Here is a 26,892-nt window from a genome sequence, read left to right as displayed (position 1 = left end):
AGTGCATCCTAAATGAGATCAGTCCTGGGTGTTCATTGGAAAGACTGACGCTGAAGCTGAAACTCCAATACTTTGGCCACCTGATGCAAAGACCTGACTCATTTGAAAAGACCCTGATGCTGGGAAAGATTGAAGGCAGGAGGAGAAGAGGGTGACAGAGGATGCGATGGTTGGATGGTATCCCCAACTCAATGGACATGAGTTTTAGCAATATCCGGAAATTGGTGATGGACAGGGAGGCCTGGTGTGCTGCAGTCCATGGGGTCACAAAGAGTCGGACATGACTGAGTGACTGAACTGAACTAATTAAATGAAAAATAAGAGACCCTTACAAATAATTACAGTACAGTGTAATAATCCAAAAACATTTAATTGGATTAATATTAATCTCATCAAAGATAGGTTTGTGAGAAGGGCATGTTGACATGCTGCTCATGGTAATGTGAACTGGAGCCATCTATATGGAGGGTACTTTTCAGTACATGTAGAATGGAAAATGTTCTTACTTTTCAACCCAGTCATTCCACTTGTAGGAACATAATCTAAGGAAATGGTGCTGCTCTAGTATGAAAAAATTTGAAAAAAATTAGGAAAATAATTAAACAATGTATGGCATATTTGTAAGATAGACAAACCATGATGCAGTCTTTGGAATAATTTTTTAAAGCATATTTAATAAGATGGCAAAATGTTTATGATAGAGAAAGACCAAAGAATACATATCTGTCACTTTAAGTTGTTACTGTTAAGGGTTGAGATTGGGGTGGGAGATGTCCTTTACTTTTTATTATTCATACTAAAAATATTTTATGAGCAAGAATTAGTTTTATTAACTGAAGGTGCTTAGGACTCATTTTTTAGTGGAAAAATAAGAATAGGACACATGACTATATTCAGAATAATTCCAATTTTGTGTACCTAGAAAAAGGACTGAAAGGAAATATTAGGTTGGTGCAAAAAGAATTATGGCTTTGGACTCTGAATTTTAAATCGTTATAACTAGTATCAAACACATCTTTATGAATCAAAATTTTTGCTGACAAGAAATAAGTTGGTTTATTCCTGTAGCATAAAAACATTCATACTTCGGGATTCAATGAACTCTTGGAAAGCATTTTTTGCGTCCTGATGGTTGTGGTAGTGTTTTCCTTGCAAAAGGTTGTCGAGATGCTTTAAGAAGTGGTGGTCGGCTGACAGAAGGTCAAGTGAATATGGCAGATGAGGCAAAATTTGTAGCCCAATTTGTTCGACTTTTGAATCTTTGGTTGTACGACATGAGGTCAGGCATTGTCGTGGAGAATTGGCCCCTTTTTATTAACCAATGCCGGCTGCAGGCACTGCAGTTTTTCGTGCATCTCATTGACTTGCTGAGCATACTTCTCAGATGTAACAGTTTTGCCAGAATTCAGAAAGCTGCAATGGATCAGACCTGCAGCAGGCCACCAAACAGTGACCATGATCATTTTTTTGGTGCAAGTTTGGCTTTGGAGCTTCTTCTTGGTGCAGCCACTGAGCTGGTCTTCTCTGATTGTCTTATAAAACCCACTTTTCATCTCATGTCACAATCTAATCAAGAAATGATTTGTTGTTGCATCGAATAAGAGAAGACAACACTTCAAAACACAATTTTTTTGATTTGCCATCAGTTCATGAGGCACCCACTTAAAGAGCTTTTTCACCTTTCTAATTGGCTTCAAATACCAAACGATCGTAAAATGGTCGATGTTGAGTTCTTGGGCAACTTCTCATGTAAGAGGATCAGCTTCAGTGATGGCTCTTGATTGGTCATTGTCAACTTCCAATGGCTGGCCACTGAGCTCCTCATCTTCAAGGTTCTAGTCTCATTTTCAAAACATCCTGAACCACCACTGCACTATACATTCATTAGCGGTTCCTAGGCCAAATGAGTTGTTGATGTTGGGAGTTGTCTCCGCTGCTTTATGATCCATTTTGAACTGGAATAAGAATATTGCTCAAGTTTGCTTCTGTCTAGCATCATTTCCATAACTAAAACACATATAAAATAAATAGCAAGTAATAATTCATTAGCAGAAAACATAAAACAAGAAATGTCCATTAAGTTGTATAACATAACCACATTTATTTAAGAATGTATCCCAATATCAAATGGCAAATTTCAACAATGCAAAACTTGCACCAACCTAAGACATACACTAAGCAGTAACAATGTTCAATATGACTTTTCTCTTTTTTTTGTCACTTAGAGATTTCCAATGATGAATGTGTCTTTTATTGGGTTGATCATAAAGCTTGTTTAGGTTTTTCCATAAGATGTTATAGAATATAACAAAAAGATAATTGAAAAGGACTGACAACTCTTCAATTGTCCTGATATAATTGAAAACATTATAGAGTATCATAAAATTAAGATGTGAGAATTTCTGAATTAGAATTCTAACTTTAATACTCCCTTTCAAAAGGAAATAAGAACCAAAAATTTTAAAGGAAAAAGGCTGAAGATAAGCTGGTTTCTTTCAATTATTTTTTAACTTGAGTTTAATACCATTAGATTTCAACTTTCCCATAGGCACTTCCACCCTTAATAATAGGGGTGTATGGTGCTATACAACATAGGATGCCCAGACTGGTGCTTTCTGATGACCTAGAGGGTGAGATGGATGGGTGGGAAGGAGATTCAAGAGGGAGGGGGTATAAATATAGTTATGACTGATTTGCATTGTTGTACAGCAGAAACCAACACCACATTGTAAAGCAATTATCCTCCAATTTAAAAATAAATTAAAAAAAGTAGTTGTATTTCGAACTCAACATGGCTGTGTGGTTAATTCTTCGTTTATATAACCTGTCATGCTCTTGGATCTCACTATGGGTTATTGTAAAAACAGATACTTCTCTGCCAGGGAAGCCTAGAGAAATTGTCTTACAAAATTGGAAAACTGAAAGAGAAATTTAAAAAACTGAGCCTTCAATTATTGCATTCACTCAACAGATATTTTATGACCACCCTGTGTCACTAGGCACTGTAGTACCTCATTCCTACCTAGGCAGTAGCGATAGGAAAGCCTCCTCCAGGCTGTGCTATTTGAGGTCAGACAGAGAGAGAGCGGGGTGGTGTGTTTCAGCAAAGAGGAAAGGAATGTGTACAAAAATATGGTATTACGCTGGAGTCCTGCTCCAGCGGGTCCAGGAGTACCCAAGGGATGAATGGCGTCGGCGAGAGGAAAGAAAAACACAGAGTCTTTTGATGGTCCAAGGACAAAATCTTTATTGCTTTTAGTCTCTACTTATACAGCATATGTTTTTCTTTGTAATGACTCTTACAATATTTTTCCGTTCAGATCAACATCCCCTGATTCTAAGATGTGTTAAAAGTTTTTTCCTAGTCCTTTGTCACATTTTAGTTACATGTTTACCCCAAAACCTATTTTTATTCCACTAAAACATGGTCTATGAATCATATTATTCCATCTACGTATTCTGTACAGCCTGCTACTTCAGCGAATACAGCGTCTTGCTTCAGCGAATAAGCTCTATAGCAGCATCTAAAGTCAAGAGTTCCTCATAGTACAGCCATTGTCAGTGGTGCTTTGTTTGCCATCTACCCACATACCCACAAATAGTCCCAAGACTATTTGTGGAGGGACAAGTCTTTTGCAGTTTACCTTGAAACAATTTACAATACAATTCACATATTTCTTTCTGTTTACACTTAGATTCTAAGGGGCACAAATAACTCTAGTGTCCCAATCTTTATGGGAAAAGGTAATTGGCTTAGTTTCTGTAATTTTCCCTGATACATGACCCAAGTTTTCCAGTCATCAATAATAATCTCCTCATGAGGCCAGGTCACAATGGGCTTAGGGCTTGTTTTCCAAATGAACATGGCCTTATTCCCTGGCTGAGTGTTAGGGACCCACCAGCCAGGGGCCTTGTAGGTTTAATCATTTTTGGAATGTTTCTCTGGGGCAAGGGATCGTTTTTCTTTTCCCTGGACTCTCGTGACCTCGTTATGGAAGCCCCTACAACTCCAGCCATCAAAGAATGAAACAGAGTTAGCAACAACAAAAGCATAGAAAAACAGGAAGGAGTGAAGGTTCCGATTCTGGAGAGAACTGCTTTGCAGTTTCTTCTTGAGTGGTGCCGCGACTTTGCCATTCGGCAGTAGTTCCAGAATGGCTCCCAACAGTATTGATCTTTAATTGATAGCTCTGTCTAATTAGGCTCATGCAACCTCATTCTAACAGGAATATCAGAGTGCATTTTCATTCCTGAGAACCTGTTCCTCGAGCGTTCACGCAGATTGTCTCTAGCTGTCAATACTGAGTGAATTCCACTCTGCTACATCTCTGCTAGATCTGGAGAGGCATAAAGGATGAGAGTCTCATGCTTATTTTGAAATGGTAGATAGAGTGTCTCTGGTGGTTCAGTAGATTTAACTTGTTTCCTCATAAGTGTAGCTTCAAGGTATTGTTTCTTGCTGGAGTTCTGAATTGTGATTTATTTGTTCTCAGCAGAAATATTGAATAAATCTGCAAAAACTCTGAAACCTATTTTTATTGTAATTTTTCCTATTGAATTCTAGATGTAGCTTTAAGATGATTTAATAAGAGGTGAAGGGAAAGGTGGCTGTTAAACTCAGATTGAAGTAATTTAAAATTTTACGGGCAGTTGTATTTGGTATAAAATTTCTCAGTTTATTCTAAATGGGGAAAAGTTTGGACCTTCAGAAGGGATGAACTAGATGTCACAGCTCTTTCCTTTGTTGCCTGGGACTTCTTTTCTGCCCCAGCCTGCAAGGTTCCTCCTAGGCCTCTTAGCTCTACCTTCACATCTCTGAAGCCCAAGGCCTTGCTGTGTCCTGAAGATAGGCTTAGTGTTGCAGTCGGACCACCCCTCAAAGCTTGGCAGTGTTTTCAGATTAAGGGGCTTCAATTTTCTTACAAGTTATTTACTTATTTAATTTTATTGAGGTATAACTAACATATTACATACATTATATAAGTTTCAGGTACACAGCATTATGAGTCACTATTTGTATGCATTGTAAAATGATCAGTGCAAATTTAGTTAACACCCATCAACAGTCATAGTTAAAAACTTTTTTTCTTGTAATGAGAACTTTTACAATGAGAACTACTTTTAGCAATTTTCAAACACGCAATATAATATTGATAACCAGTGCATGAGTGATTCAGTAGTAGAATTCTTGCCTGCCAGGCAGGAGGCATGGGTTTGATTCCCCACCCATGCAGCCACAGTATCCCCTCTGGGGCTTCCCTGGTGGCTCAGATGTCAAAGAATCTGCCTGCAATGCAGAGACCAGTGTTCGATCCCCGGGTCAGGAAGATCCCCTGGAAAAGGGCATGGCAACCCACTCCAGTATTCTGGGGCTTCCCTAGTGGCTTGTGGCTCAGACGGTAAAGAATCTGCCTGCAACGCGGGAGACCTGGGTTCAATGCCTGGGTTGGGAAGATCCCCTGGAGAAGGAAATGGCAACCCACTCCAGTATTCTTGCCTGGAAAAACTCCATAGACAGAGGAGCCTGGTAGACTATACAGTCCATGGGGTCGCAAAGAGTCGGACATGACTGAGCAGCTAACACTTTTCTTTCTGCTACAGTCACTGTGCTGCATGTTACATCCTCGTGACTTTTTTATAACTGGAAGGCTTGTAATTTTTGACTCCCTTCACCAATTTCACCCATTTTATAGCACCTTCACCGATCTGTTCTCTGTTTCTCTAAGTTTTTTTTTTTTAAGACTCCACGTAGAAGTGATAGCATATAATATTTGTGTTTCTCCATCTGACTTACTCCACTTAGCATAATGCCCTTGAACATGGTCATCCATGTTGCTGCAAATGGCAGGACTTCCTTTCTTATGGCAGAATAACACACCACATTTTCTGTACATCTTTGTTATTGAGGTGACATTGATTCATAAGGGCTTCCTTGGTGGCTCAGTGCAGGAGATGTGCATTCAGTCCCTGGGTTGGGAAGATTCCCTGGAGAAGGAAATGGCTACCCACTCCAGCATTCTTGCCTGGAAATTTCCATGGACAGAGGAGCCTGGTGGGCTACAGTTCATGTAAAATAAAGCAGTACCCTATGGTCCTTGCCCCCTCCCACCACCATGTCCTCTGCCTGCCTTTTGTCTGTGGAAAGCTTTAGCCAAAGAATAGGTTTACTCAGAGAAGTGAGAAATGCAGAAACAAAGGAAAACAGTCAAAGGAGACTAAATAATAGTAATGTGGTCATTAAGCATAGTCAAGGACCTCTAGTTCTTTCTCAAGGGCTATAGATAATATTCTGAACCATATTACAGATACTAAAGCACCTGGTGGAGAAGTTAACTACATGGAAACCAGACTGTCCAGGACATGAGCTGCCACAATCCTGAGAATTGGCCTCAGAGAAATGGAAAGAAATGGACCCTGGAATTGAAGATTAACTGTACATGGAACAATTAAGATGATGCTGGTCAGACGATGACCAATTTGAAGGTGACTCTCAGAGCTGACTGTGCTGTTTCTGCATGTGGCCCCTTCCTTCTGTCTATAAAAACTCTTGCACCACTGGCTAATAAGCCAACAGTGGAGGTAAAATGGAATCATAATAAATATTCAGTAAATCCTAAACAAGAAATAAAGAAAAGATGAGACAAAAATCAAATAGTAAGATGTTAACTTCAATTCTTATGTTAATTCAAAGTGGTAGATATTTTACAGATAAGGAAACTAAGACTTAGAGAGCTTTAAATAACTTGCCCAAAGTGACACAGCCAGGGGCTGGGATTTCAATTCAGGTCCCCTATCTTCCAAGATCTCTGCCCTTTATTTAATGCCAAGGTACTGTAGTAGCAGTAGCCGGGTGTGTGTGTGTGTATACATTCTAACTACTGCTACTACTGTGTGGCATGCTCAGTCATGTCCAACTCTTTGCAATCGCATGGACTGTAGCATGCTAACTCCCCTGTCCTTGGAATTTCCCAGGTAAGAATACTGGAGTGGTTGCCTTTTCCTTCTGCAGGGGATCTTCTCGACCCAGGGATCAACACCCCCCTACTCCCCCCACCCCTGTCTCTTGCATCTCCTGCATTGGCAGGAGGGTTCTTTACCACTGTGCCACCTGGAAATCCTCTCTAGCTACTATGTGTACAGAATAATTTGAGCAACTAAATCTATGTCTTCCAACATTTGTGCATATAATTGACATTTACAATTCTGCATGCCTATGTAACTAAAATATATTCTCACTTTTTAAATTACAGTGACAGTATATAGAATTATTTCTTGGGGGTTTCCTATCTGTCTTCACTCTCCACCGCAGGTCTAGGTTCTCTACAACTGAGGGAGTGGGATGAGATGGTGTCAGTGTTGTCTGGCCCTGCTTCACTGACCACAGTGAGGATGACCTAAGTCTCTCCTCACAAACCTCTTCAAATCTTTATGAACTTATTGCTGTGTTCATCATCTATGTATAATACACACATATGAGCATAGTACACTAACACGTTAAACACATTTTGGCACTCCAGACAATATGCAAGATTCTGCGGTAGGCAAAAGATATTAAAAAATGAACAAATTATGTCTCCTGATATCATAGGATTAGAAGTCTGATGAGGCATGCAAACTTTATACAGAGAATCACACAAATATATACAATAATGTCATAAATCATATGAGAGCAGCAGGTTATCATGATTGATAACAGGATGACCTATTTTCAGGTCATCAGTTTCCCTGGTGGCTCAGACGGTAAAGCGTCTGCCTACAATGCGGGAGACCTGGGTTCAATCCCTGGGTCAGGAAGATCTCCTGGAGAAGGAAATGGCAACCCACTCCAGTATTCTTGCCTGGAAAACCCCATGGACAGAGGAAGCTGGTAGGCTACAGTCCATGGAGTCTCAAAGAATCGGACACGACTGAGCGACTTCACTTTCACTTTTAATGGAATAGACATTTTCTTCTTTTACAAATATATTGAAGACTTTGAAACTATTACAAATACTACCATTATTTGTAACACTACTACTATACTAATACTATTACTATTCTAGCCACCAAGCTATAAGTTGGTATTTTAGTAATACTACTGCTATACTAATACTATCCTAGCCACCAACCTAGAAGTAAGATAATTTATTAATAAAAAAATTATTTCAACTTTAGCATGCTTGGAGCCATGTGATATATTTCTAACAGAATATATTTCTATTCTCTTGAATATGAAGCGCTGTCACTTGCAATTATTTTGAAAGTTATTCAGCCTTTTCTTTCCAATCTGCTAAAAGAATGATGGTTTTCTAAGAGTAAAGATTTAACTAGGAATTTTTCATTACAATTCAGGCTTTAACTACAGGACTTTAGAATAAAACTCTTCAATTCCAGCAATGCATTTAAAAAATGGCTGTGGATGCTTTTAAAAGAGCAGTAAAATCAGCTGTAGCTGATAGAGTGTAAGGGGCTCACCTAGACCCTGCTGTGTTCATTCTGAGCTGTGTTCTGGGGGAAGCTGAGCAGGTGTGATTCTGGGAGTAGCCTGCTTCCTTGTCTCAACAAGACCAGATCACACAGGGGCTATTTCTGATTCTCTCCAACCAGAGCCCACTGGTTGGAGCCCAGTGACCAGCTGCAGTCAGTGTGAAAGCTGCACCATGTCACTCTGAAAAGACCACAATACTCTTTCCTTCAGATCACATCTTTCCCTGGTGATAGGGAACTGGAGACCCAAGGACAGGCCCAGGACCAACCACTTGCACAGTGCCTACACATACTGAAGACTCAATAAATGCTTAAAAAAGAAAAAATAAAACAAAATTGAGTGTTTGTGTTCGGATAGCTCAAAAGGAAGATGGAAATAAAACCAATTTTTGTTAGTTGTTGGATAAGAACTGGATCAGGAAGAGATAGAAAATAATATGACCCAACAATCCCACTACTGGGCATATATACCGAGAAAACCACAATTCAAAAGACACATGTACATCAATGTTCACGTAGTGCTATTTACAGTAGTCAGGACATGGAAGTAACCTAGATATCCATTGACAAATAAATGGATAAAGAAGATGTGGTGCAGATATACAATGGAATATTACTCAGCCATAAAAAGGAATGAAATTGGGTCATTTAATAGTGAGGTGGATGAACCTAGAGTCTGTCATACAGAGTGAAGTAAGTCAGAAAGAGAAAAATAACGCATATTAATGCATGTATATGGAATCTAGAAAAATGGTATAGATGAACCTATTTGCAGGACAGGAACAGAGATGCAGGTGTATTGAAAAGACATGTGGACACAGTAGGGGAAGAGGAGGGTGGGACAAATTGGGAGAGTAGCATTGATATATATACACTATCACATGTGAAATAGCTAGCTTGTGGTACTCAGCTGTACAGCCCAGGCAGCTCAGCTTGGTGCTCTCTGATGACCTAGAAGGGTGCTATGAGGGGTGGGAGGGAGGCTCAAGAGCGAGGGGATATTTGTAAACATACAGCCGATTCACTTCATTGTACAGCAGAGAAGAACACAACATTGTAAAGCAATTATACTCCAATAAAAAAAGTAAAAAAAGAAACAATGATTTTAAAGATATTTTACAAAAACACTGGATCATTGTTTGATGACTTGTATGTAAAAATTGCTTTATTTTGGGAACAAATTGAAGTGACCAGATTTTAAACATTCTCCCCAAGTATTTTCCTGGTTAGACACTTAGCACCCAGGCAATAGGAACATCTGCTCTCTGAACAGATATCACGGTGTAGAGTAAAGGCACTCAAACAACTGCATTTGCTTTTCTGATTAGGGTGAAGGGGAGGGAGGGGAGGCAGGAACATGAGGGAATAATGTGGGTGGCTGAGTCTGCAGTGCCTGTCTGCTTGCAATATAAATTGGCAGGCTTGTCTGCTTAACAAAGTGGGAAGGATTGTTTCTAGCACAGAATAACCATCCTTAGAAAATGTTTCCTAATAAATATTTTTATTAGTATACCATAAAGTTTTTAGTATTAATATTAAAGAACCCACCAGATTAAGGCTGGGCATCATTTTGAGAAGGTATATGCATTCGTTTTTAGGGTATTTGGGGAGCAAAGCTGCTTTGTTTCCATAAGGATTGTAGCACAATGCTTTTTTAATAAAATAACATTTGCTCATTTTGCGCAGGTGATGTTTTATTATTGATTAATTAATTAATTCATATTTTGGACTGTGCTAGGTCTTCATTGCTGCACGCAGCCTTTCTCTAGTTGTGGCGAGTGGGGGCTACTCCTCATTGTGGTGCATGGGCTTCTAGTTGTGCAGCTTTCTGTTGTTACACAGCATGGGCTCTAGGTGCATGGGCTTCAGTAGTTGCAGCATTGTGCTGGGAAGTCCCAGCACAATGCTTTCTTAAAAGTGGGATTTCAATTTTGGAACAGGTTCATCCATTTGTCTTTCTGATATCCTCTTTCTAGACTAATAATTTGGGCATAATACTTTTAATATTTTACAGCAACATATTTTACTGCAAAGCCTTTCAATGTAGCCAACAACTACTAAAAGAAACAAAAAAGCTGTAAGATAAGCTGCCAGGGAAAAAGTGATTCAGAGCTGAGGAGAAGATTCTAGATTAGTAGGAGTTCTTAACATGGGGACCATGGATAAAACTTAGCGTAAGAATCCCTTGGAATTTCCTGGAAAATTCTGAGTGTGTGTAGGGAGAGAGTCCCAAGTTTTTATAAGATTTTCAGAATGGTCTTTACCCAAACAGTTAAACTCTTGTAGTGTGTGTGTGTGTGTGTGAGTCCAGATAGACTAAGTTATGCTGCAGTAACAAGCTAATTTTGAGACCTTGATAGCTTAAAACCACCACTGCTTCTCACTCCCTAAGTTACTTCCACTTCCCACTTGTGTCAGACAACAGATACTTGTTCAGAGGGCGTCCTGCTCAAAGTCTCCTAACTAACTAGGGCCCCAGAGAGAGAGGAAGCAGGTTCCCTGGACATCACATGTCTTTACCTCTGGACAAGTTCCTCATTTTTCCTTATCCACCAGATTCAATTTAAATAATTGAAGTTTAGTTAATTTAAAAGTTGTGTTAGTTTCCACCGTACAGCAAAGTGAATCAGTTGCACATATACATATATCCACTCTTTTTTAGATTCTTTTCCCATATTGGACATTAGAGTATTGAGTAGAGTTCCCTGTGGTATATAGTAGGTCCTTGTTAATCATCTATTTTATATATAGTAGTGTGTATATGTCAATATCAACCTCCCAATTTACCCCTCCCCCCCTTCTTCCCCCTGATATCCGTAAGTTTGTTTTCTACACCTGTGACTCTATTTCTGTTTTGTAAATAAGTTCAACTGTAACATTTTTTTTTGATTTCATATATAAAACGTATCATATGATATTTATCTTTCTCTGTCATCCACCAGATTCTTATCCTCATTGCAGACAAAGAGTAGAGAGAATCCTGGCAGGGAAGTGACCACAAGGGTTTAGAAAGTAGATTCCAGATAGATAAGTTGGGACAAGTAGTCTGAATTGTTTTTGTTAATGTTGGGGAAGGGTGGGTGGGGTAGGTGGCATAAAGGGGTGAAGATTTTTAATTTCTGGGGTTAGCTTTTGAACATGACAATGTATGTTCTAGGAAGTATTCTAATATACTTATCATCCATACTTCCTCTATTTCTAGGTAAAAATAGCTCATAATAATAAAGCACTGTTACAATAAACTTTCAAAGATAAATGCAAAGATGAGAATAGAAAAAGATGGTTGGTGGTGGTGGAGAATAAGCAGACTGGAAAAGGTGAGCTAAAGGAAGCTGCAGTTGAGATATAACTTAACACTGGGCTTCCTGGCAGCCATGGGAAAAGGGAAGAACCAATAGAAATTTGGACAAGTAGCTGTAAAAATTTTATGGTTCTAGGGTCCTATAGTTTTGATATTCATATAGGCACTGCTAGCAAATAGCCTCATGAACTTGAACAGGTTACTAGAATGTTCTGGGCCTCACTTTTCTATAAGTGATAGTAACTGCCTGCTGAATTAGACAGTATCTAAATTTGTTTTATTCATAACTTCTCAATTATTAATGACACTTCAAAGGAATGTCTTCCTTTGTACATTTCATCAGGATTACTCACTTCTTCATTAAACATATGTTTATAGCTCATAGGAGGTTCATGAGGTTTTCCTCATTAAGCATCCTTAAAGAGAAATGTGACAGAATTATCTAATCTTTACTAATTTTAAAGTTAACATATATTTCACATGTCATGTGCCTAGTTTTTACTTTGACATTGTTCTGCAGTCACAGAAAAAAAATATCCAAAATTACATAAGAAATGAAAGGGTAATTATTTAGTACAATGTGTTAATAGAAAACATAACACAAGTCACAATCAAACACAATTATTATGTTTTAAAAATTGAATTGAAAATGCTTCTATGTTGCCAGGAAGGAGAAAACAATCATTGTCATTGGGACCAAGAAAGAGACAGACTAGAAGACATTTCCCTACCCCTGTTCCTCACATCTTGACAGGGCCTGTGTTTCTTCCTAGAATCTGGCAGAGACTGAAGAATGTTTTAAATCTCACTTACTGCTGGGAAGTGGACCTTAGCCTTTAAAAACAGCCTATATTTATACATTTTCTGGTCTCTCTGTGTGTATCCAACCACACAGTTTATTGTTCACTATATTTCATTTTCATTAGTGATATTCTTATATACACTGTGCCTTGATGAATTTTTATTATTTAGTAGTAAAGAAGTTAAAAAAAAAAATCAAAACTAATCTGGTCCATGACATTTTTTTTTTTTTGGCCGTGTCATGCAACTTGCAGGATCTTGGTTTCCTGACCAAGGATCGAACCCAGGCCCTTGACAGTGAAAGCCTGGAATCATAACCATTATGGTCCATAACATTTTTGTTAGGTGAGAATGAAAGTTGTATTTCAAACCCTTGTTTTAACCTAATTTATTAAAATTTGACAATGGATCAGAACAAGTTCAAGATAGTCTGTTTTGATGTATCTCACTCTACCTTATCTATTATCTATCAATCATCTAGTCACTCATCTATTTATAGAAGCAACATACGTTTTAAACATCAGGATCAGTGACGACAGAGGACTACTGATAGAGGAATTAAGACTATGTCTCTATAGATCTTTAGGACTGAATTAGAAATGAGACTCACCCGGGACCCAGGAATTGCACCAATATTCATTGGGGCTTTTTTTGTTTTTAGGATTTTGAGCTGTTTTCACTGCAGATGGTGACTGCAGCCATGAAATTAAGATGCTTACTCCTTGGAAGGTAAGTTATGACCAACCGAGACAGCATATTAAAAAGCAGAGACATTACTTTGTCAACAAAGGTCCATCTAGTCAAGGCTATGGTTTTTCCAGTGGTCATGTATGGATGGGAGAGTTGGACTATAAAGAAAGCTGAGCACCGAAGAATTGATGCTTCTGAACTGTGGTGCTGGAGAAGACTCTTGAGAGTCCCTTGGACTGCAAGGAGATCCAACCAGTCCATCCTAAAGGAGATCAGTCCTGGGTGTTCATTGGAAGGACTGATGTTGAAGCTGAAACTCCAGTACTTTGGCCACCTGATGTGAAGAGCTGACTCATTGGAAAAGACCCTGACGCTGGGAAAGATTGAGGGCAGGAGAAGGGGACGACAGAGGATGAGATGGTTGGATGGCATCACCGACTCAATGGACATGGGTTTGGGTAGATTCTGGCAGTTGGTGATGGACAGGGAGGCCTGGCGTGCTGCAGTTCACGGGGTCGCAAAGTCAGACACTACCGAGCGACTGAACTGAACTGAACTCAGGCCATATGGGTAGATGAATTATAACTTGATCAGTCAAAGTTGGGTAGACTTAAGAAGTAGTTATGGTCTTCCCTTGTGGCTCAGCTGGTAAAGAATTCCCCTGCAATGTGGGAGACCTGGGTTTGATCCCTGGGTTGGGAAGATCCCCTGGAGAAGGGAAAGGCTACCCACTCCAGCATTCTGGCCTGGAAAATTCCATGGACTGCATAGTCCACGTAGTCGCAGAGTCAGACACGACTGGGTGACTTCCACTTCCACTGTTTTATCAGTGTTATTGTTGCAATTCTTTTTTCAGCCTTGAAGGTCTTCAAAGATCAGTTTAACTGGCGTGGGTGAAACCTGGGCTTCTCACCTGGAGTTGGACTGCCTGGATGAGCATCTTGCCTTCAGCACGCCACCACTGCTAGCTCTGTGACCTTGGGTCCATGTCTCTAAGCATTAGTTCACTCATCTGTTGAGCAAGGGATCCTGTTAAGTTTTCCTCACAGGCTGTAAGAAGATTCACCGCAACAATGATAGCAAAGCGTTAAACTACTGGCTTGAGATGTTAACTATTCAAATTATTAAGAACTAAAATGTCATTTATCTAAAGAAGTCAACTCTCAGGATTTCAGTGAAGGGGAACCAAACAGATCCTTTGAATTCTCCAACTCATCCCTATTATCAGTTGTGACTTCTTCCCCTTCCTCCGTCTCCACCTTTGCTCTGAGTCCCAGGGGGCTGACCTGTAAGGGCTTCCACGTGTTCTGCTGCCCTTTGGCTTCCAGGTGCTTTTGGCTAGAGGGGAGCATCAGGAGACAGAGAAGGAGGGAGGTCAGGGTAGTGATTCTCCTGGCTCCTTCCCTGTAGGCTTTGTGGAGTCCAACCATGTTTCCTCACCTGGAGACCACATTTCCTAGCAGGGACTCCTAATTCCAGTGCCGCCACTGCTCACCTCACTTCTTCAGGCTGAGGACAGCACCCTGCCAATGCAAGGGCTAGATACCACTCCCCACTGTAGTTCCAAGCTAACCTGCTCACACCTTTCGACTCTGTTTTTATCATGTTATCCTCAAATTGACTGTGCCAACTATTTCCTGACAGACTGGTTGAAACACCAGGTGTGTATCACTAAGACGGTGTCTTATGTGAGGCCTGAAAAACTGCTTTAAGAGGAGGGGGGAATTACGAGTGAGTCAACCAGGGTTTGGGAGCACATCAAATTATATATGAATAGTTACCTGAACTGGCATGTACTTTGGCTGAGATGCTCAGATTGAATTATCTTAGTATGATGGAGACAGGCATATATTTTTTTTATCCCTGATGCGGTTTTTAAAAAATTTGTTGGAAGAACGAGTTGCTCAGTGGAACTTGGAATTTTCTCATAATAGGTGTTGGTTCTTTTTCTCAGCTGTATTTATTCTGTTCTTGGGACACAGTACCTGATGTAGTGCCAGGCAATCAGGCTCTCAGTAAATATATTGCATGAACGTATAATCAACTTAAAAGGGTTCATCCATGTTATAGCATGTATTTCATTCCTTTTTGATAACTGAACACCACTCCGTTTTGTAGATATATCACATTTTATTTGTCCATTCATCACCTGATGGATGTCAATTGATTTCACTTTTGGTATCATAAATAAAGCTCTTATGAATATTCATGTACAAGTTTTTGTGAAGACATATGTTTTCAATTCTCTCGGGTATATACCCACTAGTGCAATTGATGGGTCAAACTACATTAAACTTTTTAAGGAACTGCCATATTGTTTTCCAAAGTGACTAACACCATTTTACATTCTTACCAGCAGTGTATGAGTATTTCATCTTTCCATATCCTGATACGTTACCACATTACCTTTTTCATTGCTATTTCACTGTGGTTTAATATGAATTTTCCTAATGACAAGTGGGTGGACTCCGGGAGCTGGTGATGGACAGGGAGGCCTGGTGTGCTGCGGTTCATGGAGTCGCAGAGTCGAACACGACTGCGTGACTGAACTGAACTGAATGACAAGTGGTGTTAACCATCTTTTCATGTGCTTATTGGCCATTTGTATATATCTTCATTGTAGATATGTGTATTCAGAACCCTTGCCCACTTTTAAATAGGTTATTTGTGCTTTAATTAATTAGGTTGTGTTTATTATTGAGTTGTAAAAGATCGTATATTCTGGCTACAAGTCTTTTATCAGATATATAATTTGTTAAGTATTTCCTCTCATTCTATGGGCTTTTTGTTCTTTATGTTTTTGAAAATGTAAAAGTTTTTAACTTTGATGAAGAAGTAAAATTTATCTTTTTTTATCAGTTATACTTTCCAGTGTCATATTGAAGAAAACTATTGCTTAACCCAAGATTTACTCCTGTTTTCTTCTAAGAGTTTTGTAGTTTTAGCTCATTTATTTTGAATTACCTTTTGCACATGGTATAAAAGTAGGCGTCCAACTTCATTCTTTTGGATGTGGATATCCTATTGACTCAGGATAATTTGTCTTCTTTCCTTATTATCTTAGCACCCTTGTTAAAAATCAACTGGCCACAAATGTAAGCATTGTTTGCATTTCCGTAAGAACTTTAGAATAAGGTTGTCAATTTCTGCAGAGAAGTCACCTGAGATTTGGTTAGGAATTGCAATGGACTCATAGATCAATCTGGGAAGTATTGCCATCTTAACAATATTGATTCCTCCACTTCACTATCATGGAGTATCTTCCCCGTTATTTACAACTTTAACAGTTTCTTCCGCTAATATATTGTAGTTCGCAGAGTACATGTCTGGCACTTATTTTTTAAAATTTATTCCAAAGGGTTTGTTTCTGATATGATTGAAAATAACATTGTTTTTTAAATTTCAGAGTGTTGCTAGTGTATAGAGTTGATTTACATAGACTGATCTTGTTTCCTGAAACCTTGCTGAATTTGTTCCTAACATTTGTTTGATTTGTAGCTTTTACGGTGTGATCTGCTACAAAATATTAAAAACCCAAGTTACTTAATAATCCTGTTTCAATGCTTTAGAATAGTAAAATAATTTGATTTTAATTGATATCCCAATTCAAACTCAAATTATTTGGACTAAACTGCTTTTTCATCCAGAACTACTGTTTAGGACACTCATCTTGTAGTGCAAAAATAAAACATTTTCCCTAAATGAAAAAAATGTATTAGTTTTTACTTGGTCTAACTTATGAATGATACATTCAGTCTCACTGTTCAATAATATTTGATATGTCAGATTTATTTTATGTAATAACTAGTGGGCAGCCACCATGCCACCTCATTTAGCCATAGCTACTTTGCTTTTGTAATGAGGTCACTGTTCATAAACGATCAACATCTTTTCACTGTTAAAAGGTCAAGAGAAGCAACTGTAGCATTCCTCTTCTACCTGGACAATGGAACTACAGAAGCATGTATGTTTAAAGTGTGAATGTACAAAATGCTGGACAGAAATTTTGGATCACGTGTCACTTTTAGTTCATCACTGGCTGTCTCTTTCATTCACCAGATCAAATGGATTTTTTGGATGAGTTCTGGTCAGTTCCTTGACATAACTATCTTTTATATGGGTATTAAGCATGTAACATTTTCTTGGCATTCTGAGTCAAGCAGAAAAGCCCTAGTGTCAAGGCAAAAAAAAATCTTGTTAAAGAAAAAAAACACCCAGAAAAGCATCTTGAATAAATTGGAGAAAGATGCAAAAAGCAAGTTAAAACACTTAACAGAAACTTAACATTTATTGTGCAATTTTATCTCCAACAGAACATGTGGCATTCTAGAGGTATATGAAGTAATAAAACCAATACTCCAATTAGAACACCCGAAATAACTGGCTCTAGTAACAAATGTTTCTTATAATTAAAAATATCCAATGTTTAAAAAACTCTTGTAACATTTTAAGTTCCTAAAAGAAATGTGCCTAACACTTAAAAAACAACTTACTCTTCTATATAAATTGTTCACAAAAAATCTTGCTATCCTGTATTACACTATGCATTTATAGTTTTATTAACATATCTCTAGTGGGTATTAACTCTACACAGTACAATCAAATAGAAATTATTCAGAGAATCAACAAGACTTCAACAATAAAAATATCAGGATCAATGGATTTGTCACAGTTTCTGCACATGTGTTCTTCATAGAAAACAGAGTAAAGGCAAGTTGGCCCCAGTGTCAGGCTGCTACAGGAAGTTCCAGAGAGGAGACACACACAAAGGCAATGCTTAAATGGGGCAGGGTCGGACTGGAGCAGCGACCTTCAAGGTTTCAGGACCCCTCTCACGGCCTGGCATGCCCTGTTCCCTAGAAACAAAGCCAGGCTCTGATGGCTGAGGCAAGCTCTTGAAACTTAAAACACAGCCAGAGGTGTTAAAGCCACAACTACAGGAAAGGATCAACAGATTACTGTATTTTCCTACAAAATCTTTACTACAATTCTCACAGTGACAATCATGGTTAAAACCCTCTCTTCCAAACCAGACTCATCAAATCTAAGGCTACAAATATAACAAATGTGAAAAGTGAATGAATGTTGCCTAACTGATGTCCAGCGCCACATCTAACATCTATCTGTTCCCAAAGAACATCACTTCACTGAGTTCAAAGTTTTGCTTTTATATCCCTGCATTTTTGTACTGGGAACCCTATGATGGAAATGTGAACAAATTAGTCATTTTATTCACTACTTCGATTAAACAACAAATCTATCCCAAAGTGTTCATGGGTTTTGAGAACTGGAGAAAATGGGAACTACTGGAGAAAACTGAACAAGTCATTCCACTTTCTAAACCCAAAGATTTCCCCTTACTAGCTGAGTAATAAGCTCAATAAAATGGGATAACAATAACAGCCTAGGGGGTGCTTGTGAGGATCAAAATGAGAGGAGGCATAAAGTGCTTAGCAAAACACCTGGCACACAAGGACTCTAAACGATAAGCTATAGCTATTGTCAGTGGTTTTGAACGGGCCTGAATAGTTTTCCAATGCAGGCAAGACCCATCAGGCTACTTGTACTGGGGCAATTCTGACAATGAACACACTTTTGAGTAAGTCATCTTAGCAGATGTATTTTTATTGTAATTTGGTGAATTGTGATTCAGTGAAAGCCTAGTGCTTTTATTAGCCAGTTTTGGAGAGTCATGAGGAAATTTAATCTGGTACTTTTACCACAAAGATTTGGTAATTTAGTGCTATCAGTAAGCCATACTGACTGAGCTGGTCATTAGATGAGTGAAGTCCTCTGAATGTTCTTTGCAACTGAATACTCCATGGAGGGTAAAAGTGGTCTCTAACAGATAAACATATTCATTGTAGTTTTGAATTTTAAGTAGGAGGCAAGTACTGGTGAGTTATTACTTTTGCACTTCATGTTGTCCAGCATTAATTCTTCACTGTCCTCTAACCACTGGCTGATAATGCAAGTAATTGCAGAGGGCCCTCAACTGGGTGGCATTTTTCTACATTATTCCAAGTGAAGTGGTTATTTTTATCCAGTACTTACATGACTGAAAGAAGCCATCACTATGTTTACAAAAATATATCGTAATGATACATACTGCTGTTTAGAGACATTTACACTAGCGTTCTGACTCAAGCATCCTATTTGACATGTTTTGCCAAGCAGTTTTGGCAAGTGTCACTACATTAAACATACACCAGCAAGACTTGCACCATATGTTGAAAATCACTATTACATTTTTAAAAATTGGTATATAAGAGCTGTCAAAAATTACAAGCATCTGTGTGGTGAAATGACATAGCATTGAATGAGAAAAGTTTAAATCTTTTCTAAAAATGAAGCTGTCCAAGAATGAGACTTTTTTAAAATGAATGAAATCTAAGAAAAACTAAGGAGGTAGTCTGTGGGCAGTAGGTTCAGGTTCTAGAGCACACGCTGAACGGCAGCGTTCAAATGAGGGCAACATTCATTCGTTTTTCTGAAAACAGTGCTTGTTTCCTATGTGATACTCCATCTGTTTTCTGATAGCAACAGGTCAAGCCATTAAAAGAGGCAGGAAAATGCAGACATCATGAACTTGCAGATGCCCAAGTTGGCACTGCTGTCTAGACTTTGGGAAAAAATGTTACTGGACTTAACCATCCTACGGCTATCTGACACATGGAGGAACTGGATCAAATAATATATTAATATGTCACCTTATAATTCTGATGAAGGTCAATGTGTTTATGACTGACAAAAGACTACACAGTCAATGTATATGGCTAATGAAGGGCTAAGAAAGATCAAGAATATAAAACCACCCACTTGCTCTACAGCTGTGAAGTAGCCACATATATAACATCTTTCAATTTCCCTATCAAAAGAGATGATGACTTTTTTTTTGCAAACGCTCTAATGTTATCCTCTCCATTCCCAGTGAAGCCTAAAACAGCAGCAGCCTTTAATAAAAGCTGCCCATTTAGCCCTAAGCTTTACAAAGAATGCAGTTATCTGGATTAGGGTGATAAAGGAAGCCTCCCCTCCTATCCACACCTGAAGCAGAAACAGATTCTATCAATCTCTAGAGCATCTGCTGATACAAAATGGTTCCAAAGACATTACTACAAACTTGAGCTCAACAAATTAAACTGGGGAAAGTAGGTGGGAAAGGTCAGTGCTAACTCAGCCAAAGCCAGAAATTCAGGGGAATACTGGAGGGAAGCAACTACAACAATTGGGGTGAAACATTTCCATTGGTGACAATGAGAAACAAGATTTATGCAAATTCTAAAGATCAACTCAGCACAAAAAGACCCTCAAATTTCAGGGAAATTACAAACAAGCCCCGTTGCATAGTTGTCAGAATGGCCTTGAAGCTGTGTGTATACAATTTCAGAACAAATTCAGTGAATACCATCAGCCTCACCACTTGTTTGGTCCTCAGTGCACCAAACGACTAGCTGATTGAAATTCTCATTGTTCAGCCCATCACTTTGGCATTGTGTCAACAGAGCCTGATTTAAGGCTGTGGAAATTATGCATCTATGAACCTACAAAATTGAGCATTTGAACATGGTTTTGGATCTTTGGATGTTTCTTGACTGACACAGTGAAAACCTTTCCTGTTTGTCAACTCCAGAGATCATATAGTGCCTTCCTTATCAATGCAGTAGAAATTTTATTTTTTGGTAAAAAGTTAACAGAGAGAAACAGCTAGTTTCCAACTAATCATTGTCTAGAGGTGACCTCTGATCTCTGGTTTCTGTTTTAGTAACAGGCTCTGTCAATGTAGACACAGCATACAATGTCACCTATCCTATGTCTTTGCTGAGAAGTATAAATTCAAGTCTTTGGAAAACGTAAAGACAACTTATCTGAATTAAAATGAGAATGCCTGTTCCTTGTCCCTCAGGACAATGCCGTGTCTCCATCTTCTCCCATGAGCACCAAACCAATCTCCATGGGGACCAGCCCTGCTCATGAAGCAGAGCTTACCTGAAGGTATCAGACAGGTGACCAAGAACTCACCCATCTTTTTTCACCCTCACTATCTACCTAGTCATCATTTGAAATCAACTGTAGTTTTTTCTTTGTATAATATAGTACTCTGAAAATCTCTGCAGGCTCCATACACTTTCCAAACAACCCGAAAATGGGCTTGTATTGGGAACTGTTTGGCAGTAGGTGAAGAGAGTTAAGGTTTAGGATGTGTAACGTCTGACAGAGTGACATGCTTTGGATTCTAAAGTGATGGTAACAGAACATTCACCATTGTAACTTGAGAGGACTGGCTGCTCCTGTGGAAAGATTTTGTCCACTAATCACCAGATCCATCCTGGGAATTTTTATTGAAGACTTCATCCTGGGAAGGCTGGTGATCGATCCCTTCATAAAAGGAGCCTCCGTTGTGCAGGAAAGTGCCCACGGCTCGCCCCTGCCGGGCGTGACCCACAGCATCGCTGAACACTTTGTTTATCTGCTCCTCTGAGGGCATCCACCAGTCGGGGTTGGAGGTACAGTGCATCCTAATGAATTCTGTGGGAATATACACAACAGTAAAAAAAAAAAAAAAAAAAAAAAAGAAGAGAAACAGCTGGTTTTTGCAGTGGATGACAGGAAGGATGCTTAAACTTTAACAGCGGCTCTATAAGAAAAGCTTTACGGGACATCAGATGTAGTGCCATGATGACGTCACTTACTAGACTTTAAAACTTACACCATCTACATTTTCTACTCATGTGGAAAAATAAAAATTATGTGAGTGATCCCTCTAAGAAAACATTTGCTATGAAAGGTAAATCTGATTTGTGAGGCACGGTCTGCACCATGCTAGGTTCAAAACCCTGTTGTTACATGCCCACATTTTTAGAATGTTAACTCTTTCCAGAAGCACAGCAAGTATCATTAGCATGGTATTCTTTAACCAGCTACTAATTTGTAGATTAAGTGCAAGAAAATAAAATCTCAGTGAGAACCTGCATAAGTTTTGGTTCAGAAGAGATTTCCATATTATTACAGGCTGTATTTATTTCTCTAATTGTGATATCTATACATGTAATGATAAATATTTTTTAGATGATTTTCCTCTAAACATTTAATTTTACCAGATAGCAATTAGGAAGAAAGAGTGTATAAAGAGTAGCTAAGACTCCAGTGAAACAATCTCGGCCTCCCTCTAGCTGAGTTCAAATCAACCTTTCCTGTTTTCTCAGAGTCAGGGGACATGCAGAGTTCCCATACAGCTATTTCATTAATAACATGGGCATCTGAAAACTGAATTGAGCATTCTGGAAAAAGTCCTAAGTCAAACTGTATGTGTGTGTGTGGTTTTTTTTTTTGCATAGCTGATTGAAAGTTCAGGGTGACTGCTATTTACACATCATTTCTTCTCCAGCACTGCTCCCTCTATAAGACAACAGTTTTGGTCATAGGATTGGATTTGTCTGAAATTTATTTATGAAGCCCTGATCCTATTTGCCCTTAGAAGCTGATGCTTTTAAGAACTTGGACCAGAAAAATCTCATGAACTGAACTGTATCTATCTTAGCAGATAAACAGGGGCATTCCCTTCAGTTTCATGCTTGAGGTGAGAGACTCGTTCATCTTGTCCAAGTCCCAGCTCTGGTGGCCTTCCCTGGGGTGAGAACTGTGTTTATTCAGCATCTCATCCTGCAAAACTGTCAGGAACCAGATGGCTGATGGTGGGGTGCAAACCTAGGAAACACTGAAGGACACCTACATCCTCAAACCCAGGTCATGGTCACTACAAGGCTGAACAGAGAGAAAGCAAATGGGACCACTAGGGCTCACATATCTAGATCTCTATTATTTTCCTTGTGTTCACACTTATTCACAACTGTAACTGTCCTCAGATCACCTCCAGGTAGGCTATGAGCTCCAGAAGTCAGGGATTCTGTTTTCTACTCCTCTCTGCCTTTCTCAGGTTTCCTACCTCAAGTATTCGTAAGGATCCCATAACTGTTTAAGGAGTTTCCCTACCTCTGCCCAGATGCCCCATTCTCATAGGAACATAGAGAAATTAAAGAAAGGTACCCATGAGCAGAAATCAAGGCTAATTGTTGAGGGCGCTGTAGCCCTGCCACTCTAAGAATGTGCTGCTCTGTGATATCTACACTGCTCCCTCCTTCGCACCCACTGTTGTGACAGGACTTTCCCCAACACTGTGCCAGACGATTACAAGCTCCAAGTAGAGGTCATTCTGTTACACAGACTGGAAGCATTGTCATGTCACTACCCCCTCTTCCTGCTGGGGTCAAACCACCCCAAGAAACAGGCCAGCCTAGAATTTGATTTCACTCCCTGAAGCACCCTGCTCTCCATCCCTCAAGTGTCCAAATGTCTGCAACTTCCTTGGCCTTCCTAAGCTTGCTGACCACAAGGATGTCACCCTGGGAGGCATCACACCGAAGGCTTCAGGAAGGGAATCCCATCTAGGTCAAGCAGGCCCCAAGATTTCAGCATTTGGGACAGATACAAGGGCTCTAACCAGCTGCCCTGACACATCAGCAGTTCCTGCCTATGCATTCTCCACCCATGGGCAGGGGAGGCCTGTGTGTCCTGCCCAGCTTTCCTGTGCTCGAGAGTGCATGTTCTGATTGGGCAGCCCGGGCTGCATCGGTGTCCCAGTGGGCCTGCAGCATTCCCAGGGCAGCAACACTAGTGCTTTGGGATGTAAGTTAATCCCTCAGTTTCACAGACTTGCTCATTAAAATGTAAAATGTTTCACAAGGATTTATGGAAAGGGACAGTGAGCCACCTCATCCTGATTCTTCATAAGCCTCAGGGCAAATTCCTGAATACATACTGAGCACGCTCTCCCCCACCCCCACCCCCACCAAGCTTACTACCACTTTGGTACCTGTCTGCTCTGATGATATTGGGGAATAAAGGAACCTATGGCTAATTTGCTAAGACAGACACTGGTAATTTCCATCACCCAGATACTCTAAATGGCATTTTTAGACTGGCCAACAGGGGGCGCTCCAGCACACCTGTGCCAAGTGAAAGTGAAGTCGCTTAGTTGTGTCAGACTCTTTGCGACCCCATGGACTGTAGCCCACCAGGCTCCTCCATCCATGGAATTTTCTAGGCAAGAGTACTGGAGTGGGGTGCCAAGATCTCCAGGATCTTCTTGACCCGGGGATCAAACCCAGGTCTCCCGTATATATTAATACTAGTATCTTCATTCTAGGTGGCTTTGTCAAGTATAGGCCACCTGAATCAATCACCTGGGGTGGTCACGAGGTGCAATAACGCATGACTCCCCTGTCCTCACCCCAGGCCCACTGAATCAGAAGTTCAGGGTGGGTCTGGGAATCTCTGTTGCTAATAAATACTGCACGTGCACCTTAGTCACTGTGGGCATCAGGAGAGGGGTGCAGGAGTGAGTGTCTTTCTGATGATGAAGGCCTTATCAGTGATAAGGTTTTTCCACTGTGACTTCTTTACCAGGAAATATTTTGATTCTTATTAGGAGTAAATCATGATTAAGTCTTTCAAACCAATAAAATCACTCAAACTATACAGGTTAAGTCTTTCCAACCAATAGAATTACTCTTGAACTATATATAAGTTAATATTTTGATATGGACTTTTCAGGTGCGGATAGAGCTTATGTTGGCATTGTAATGTTTCTACTTGTCTGTGTTGATTTGCACCCACTGAATCAATCATATACATCTGGCTTCTTCCTCCTTACCCTCTGCCTTGGCCTATCCGTAGTGTGGATCAGCTACAGAGTAATCAGCTGTTAATACTGATGAAATGGTGTTATCTGAGCAGTATTTTTTAATATGGAAACTTTAAAAAAACTAGAACAGACTCTGACTGGGAAAGAAATACTTTAGGCCTATGGAAAATTAACTGAATAAATTTAAGGAGCAGGGGCAGGTATTCTCGACAAGGGTAGCTAGACTGGGGGAGGGTGCCACAGGCTTCAAATGAAAACGGGGTAAATTTTAAAATCCCTTGTCTTTTTTTCCTCTGTGCTTTACCCAGTTTTCCTGGAGGTGGCCTTCCCAGGCAGCAAAGAAAATCTGAACTTAAAAGCGTGAAACATGAGGTGCTATGCAGTGCTTATGTGCTACTAAGTGCTAAAGCAAACAAAGAATTTTTAAAGAACTTCTCAATACCAAAGAGATGGGCTACATGAAGCCTATAAAGTCTCAGCGGAAAAACACCAAAATACAGTCAAGGCTGAACACTTGCACGGGGAGCCACAGCCAATGTGGTGAAATGAGATCACAGATGGACACTGAGCGGAAGGATGCAGTACCTCGGAGGCATGTTACTTTAACTGGATCCAGAGGGCGTCTTTCAGGACCTGTCTCTCCTGACTGCACTGACCTTTTCCTTTTCCCAAGGCCGCATGAGTACTTAAGCTCATCGGTAGTGAAAACAAATCTGATGAGGTATCGAAGGAGCCGCCTCCCGTCTTTCTTTGAAGAATTTACAGCCTCATCCCACTGTTTGCTCGTTATGTAGACAGGATAGTTGTTCAACAGCTGCTTGCTTCCCTGGAAAAGCGAAATATTTTCTCATTACCTACTTAGCCGGCCAGCCGGCAGCCCGGGCGATCTCCATTTCAAAGGCAAACATGCTTTTTAACCAAGTGGCTATGCTGACAATGAACCGGGTACTGAAGAGCACAAGTAATTGCTCACTCTCAAAACGGGCACTTTTCAAATTACATTTGCATTTTCTATAACAAGAGCCAATGAGGTTTAATGAACACTTTTGAAAGAGGAGCTATTTATAACTTGCATTTTAACAGGTAGGTTAAAACGTGTCAAGATCCAATGACAGGAAACACTATTTAAATATAGCCTGTAACTTTCCTTTTCAATCTATTAAAATATGCAAAAATGACTTTGAAGAGTGTGATCAAACAGGTCTCCTCATCCTTTGGTTGGCGGTTAAGTACTTTTAGAAATGATGCTGGTGGGTTATTTCCATAAGGTATTTTTTTGTGTGTTTAATGTACCTAATATCTGATAGCTGCTGCATTTCAGTGGAACATTAAAAAATGAATTTAAAAAAAGTGGAATTGTGGCAACAGAAAAAAACCCACTAATAATGCAAAACAAGTTTCCTCAAATTATAGCTTCTGCAAATGCCACTATTTTATCAACTCAAAATTTTTCTTACTTTTCACCTTTATAATTTATGTCTGCTATAAAATTCCCAGGCTAAATAGCTGCAATGGGACTAACTATAGGAATTTCTGTAACATTTATAAGCCATGTTTAGTCAATTGCACCTACACAACCATTATTTTAGTTCTGGTTGTCCATAAAATTCTACAGTCCAGGACAAATTAATTAACCCATGATCTCAGTTTTAAAGTACTTCTTCCCCAGTAATTAAGGTGTACAAAATAAAGAAGGGAAACTCATTCAGTTTTACAACTTTGCAAATTTACTACAGGTTATAAATTGGCACTGTTTGGGTCTCACAGGTTTTTATTTTAAAAAGTGCTCTGTTCACTTAAGGTCTGAGAAGGGTAAATGGTATAGGAGCCAACAGGAAAGGAAGAGGCAGCAGACACAGCTATGAAACTGTCACTGAATTATACCCACAGAAACTTATCACTGCAGCTTCATATTCCCGTGAAGTAGTAG

General features: G+C 39.5%; 1 protein-coding gene across 3 annotated transcripts in view; it reads right to left on the bottom strand.

Moving 5' to 3' along the window:
- Nucleotides 1-17,527: 17,527 nt before the first annotated feature.
- Nucleotides 17,528-26,892, bottom strand: part of BEND4 (BEN domain containing 4) — a 34,715-nt gene continuing 25,350 nt past the window's right edge. For 2 of the 3 annotated variants that reach the window (XM_081523935.1, XM_081524019.1), the window contains exons 4-5: nucleotides 25,548-25,788; nucleotides 17,528-21,787 (exon numbers count right to left, since the gene is read on the bottom strand). In XM_081523935.1, coding sequence (XP_081380061.1) covers nucleotides 21,570-21,787; nucleotides 25,548-25,788 — 459 coding nt within the window. In that variant the 3' untranslated portion in view covers nucleotides 17,528-21,569. The remainder of the gene's footprint in view (nucleotides 21,788-25,547; nucleotides 25,789-26,892) is intronic. The other variant, XM_081524110.1, reaches the window with a different exon arrangement.

The sequence above is a fragment of the Giraffa tippelskirchi genome, chromosome 1, assembly GCF_054371585.1.
Source record: "Giraffa tippelskirchi isolate mGirTip1 chromosome 1, T2T-mGirTip1v1.2.pri, whole genome shotgun sequence".
In the NCBI taxonomy this organism is placed as follows: domain Eukaryota; kingdom Metazoa; phylum Chordata; class Mammalia; order Artiodactyla; family Giraffidae; genus Giraffa; species Giraffa tippelskirchi.
This window is presented reverse-complemented; position numbering and strand designations above follow the sequence as displayed.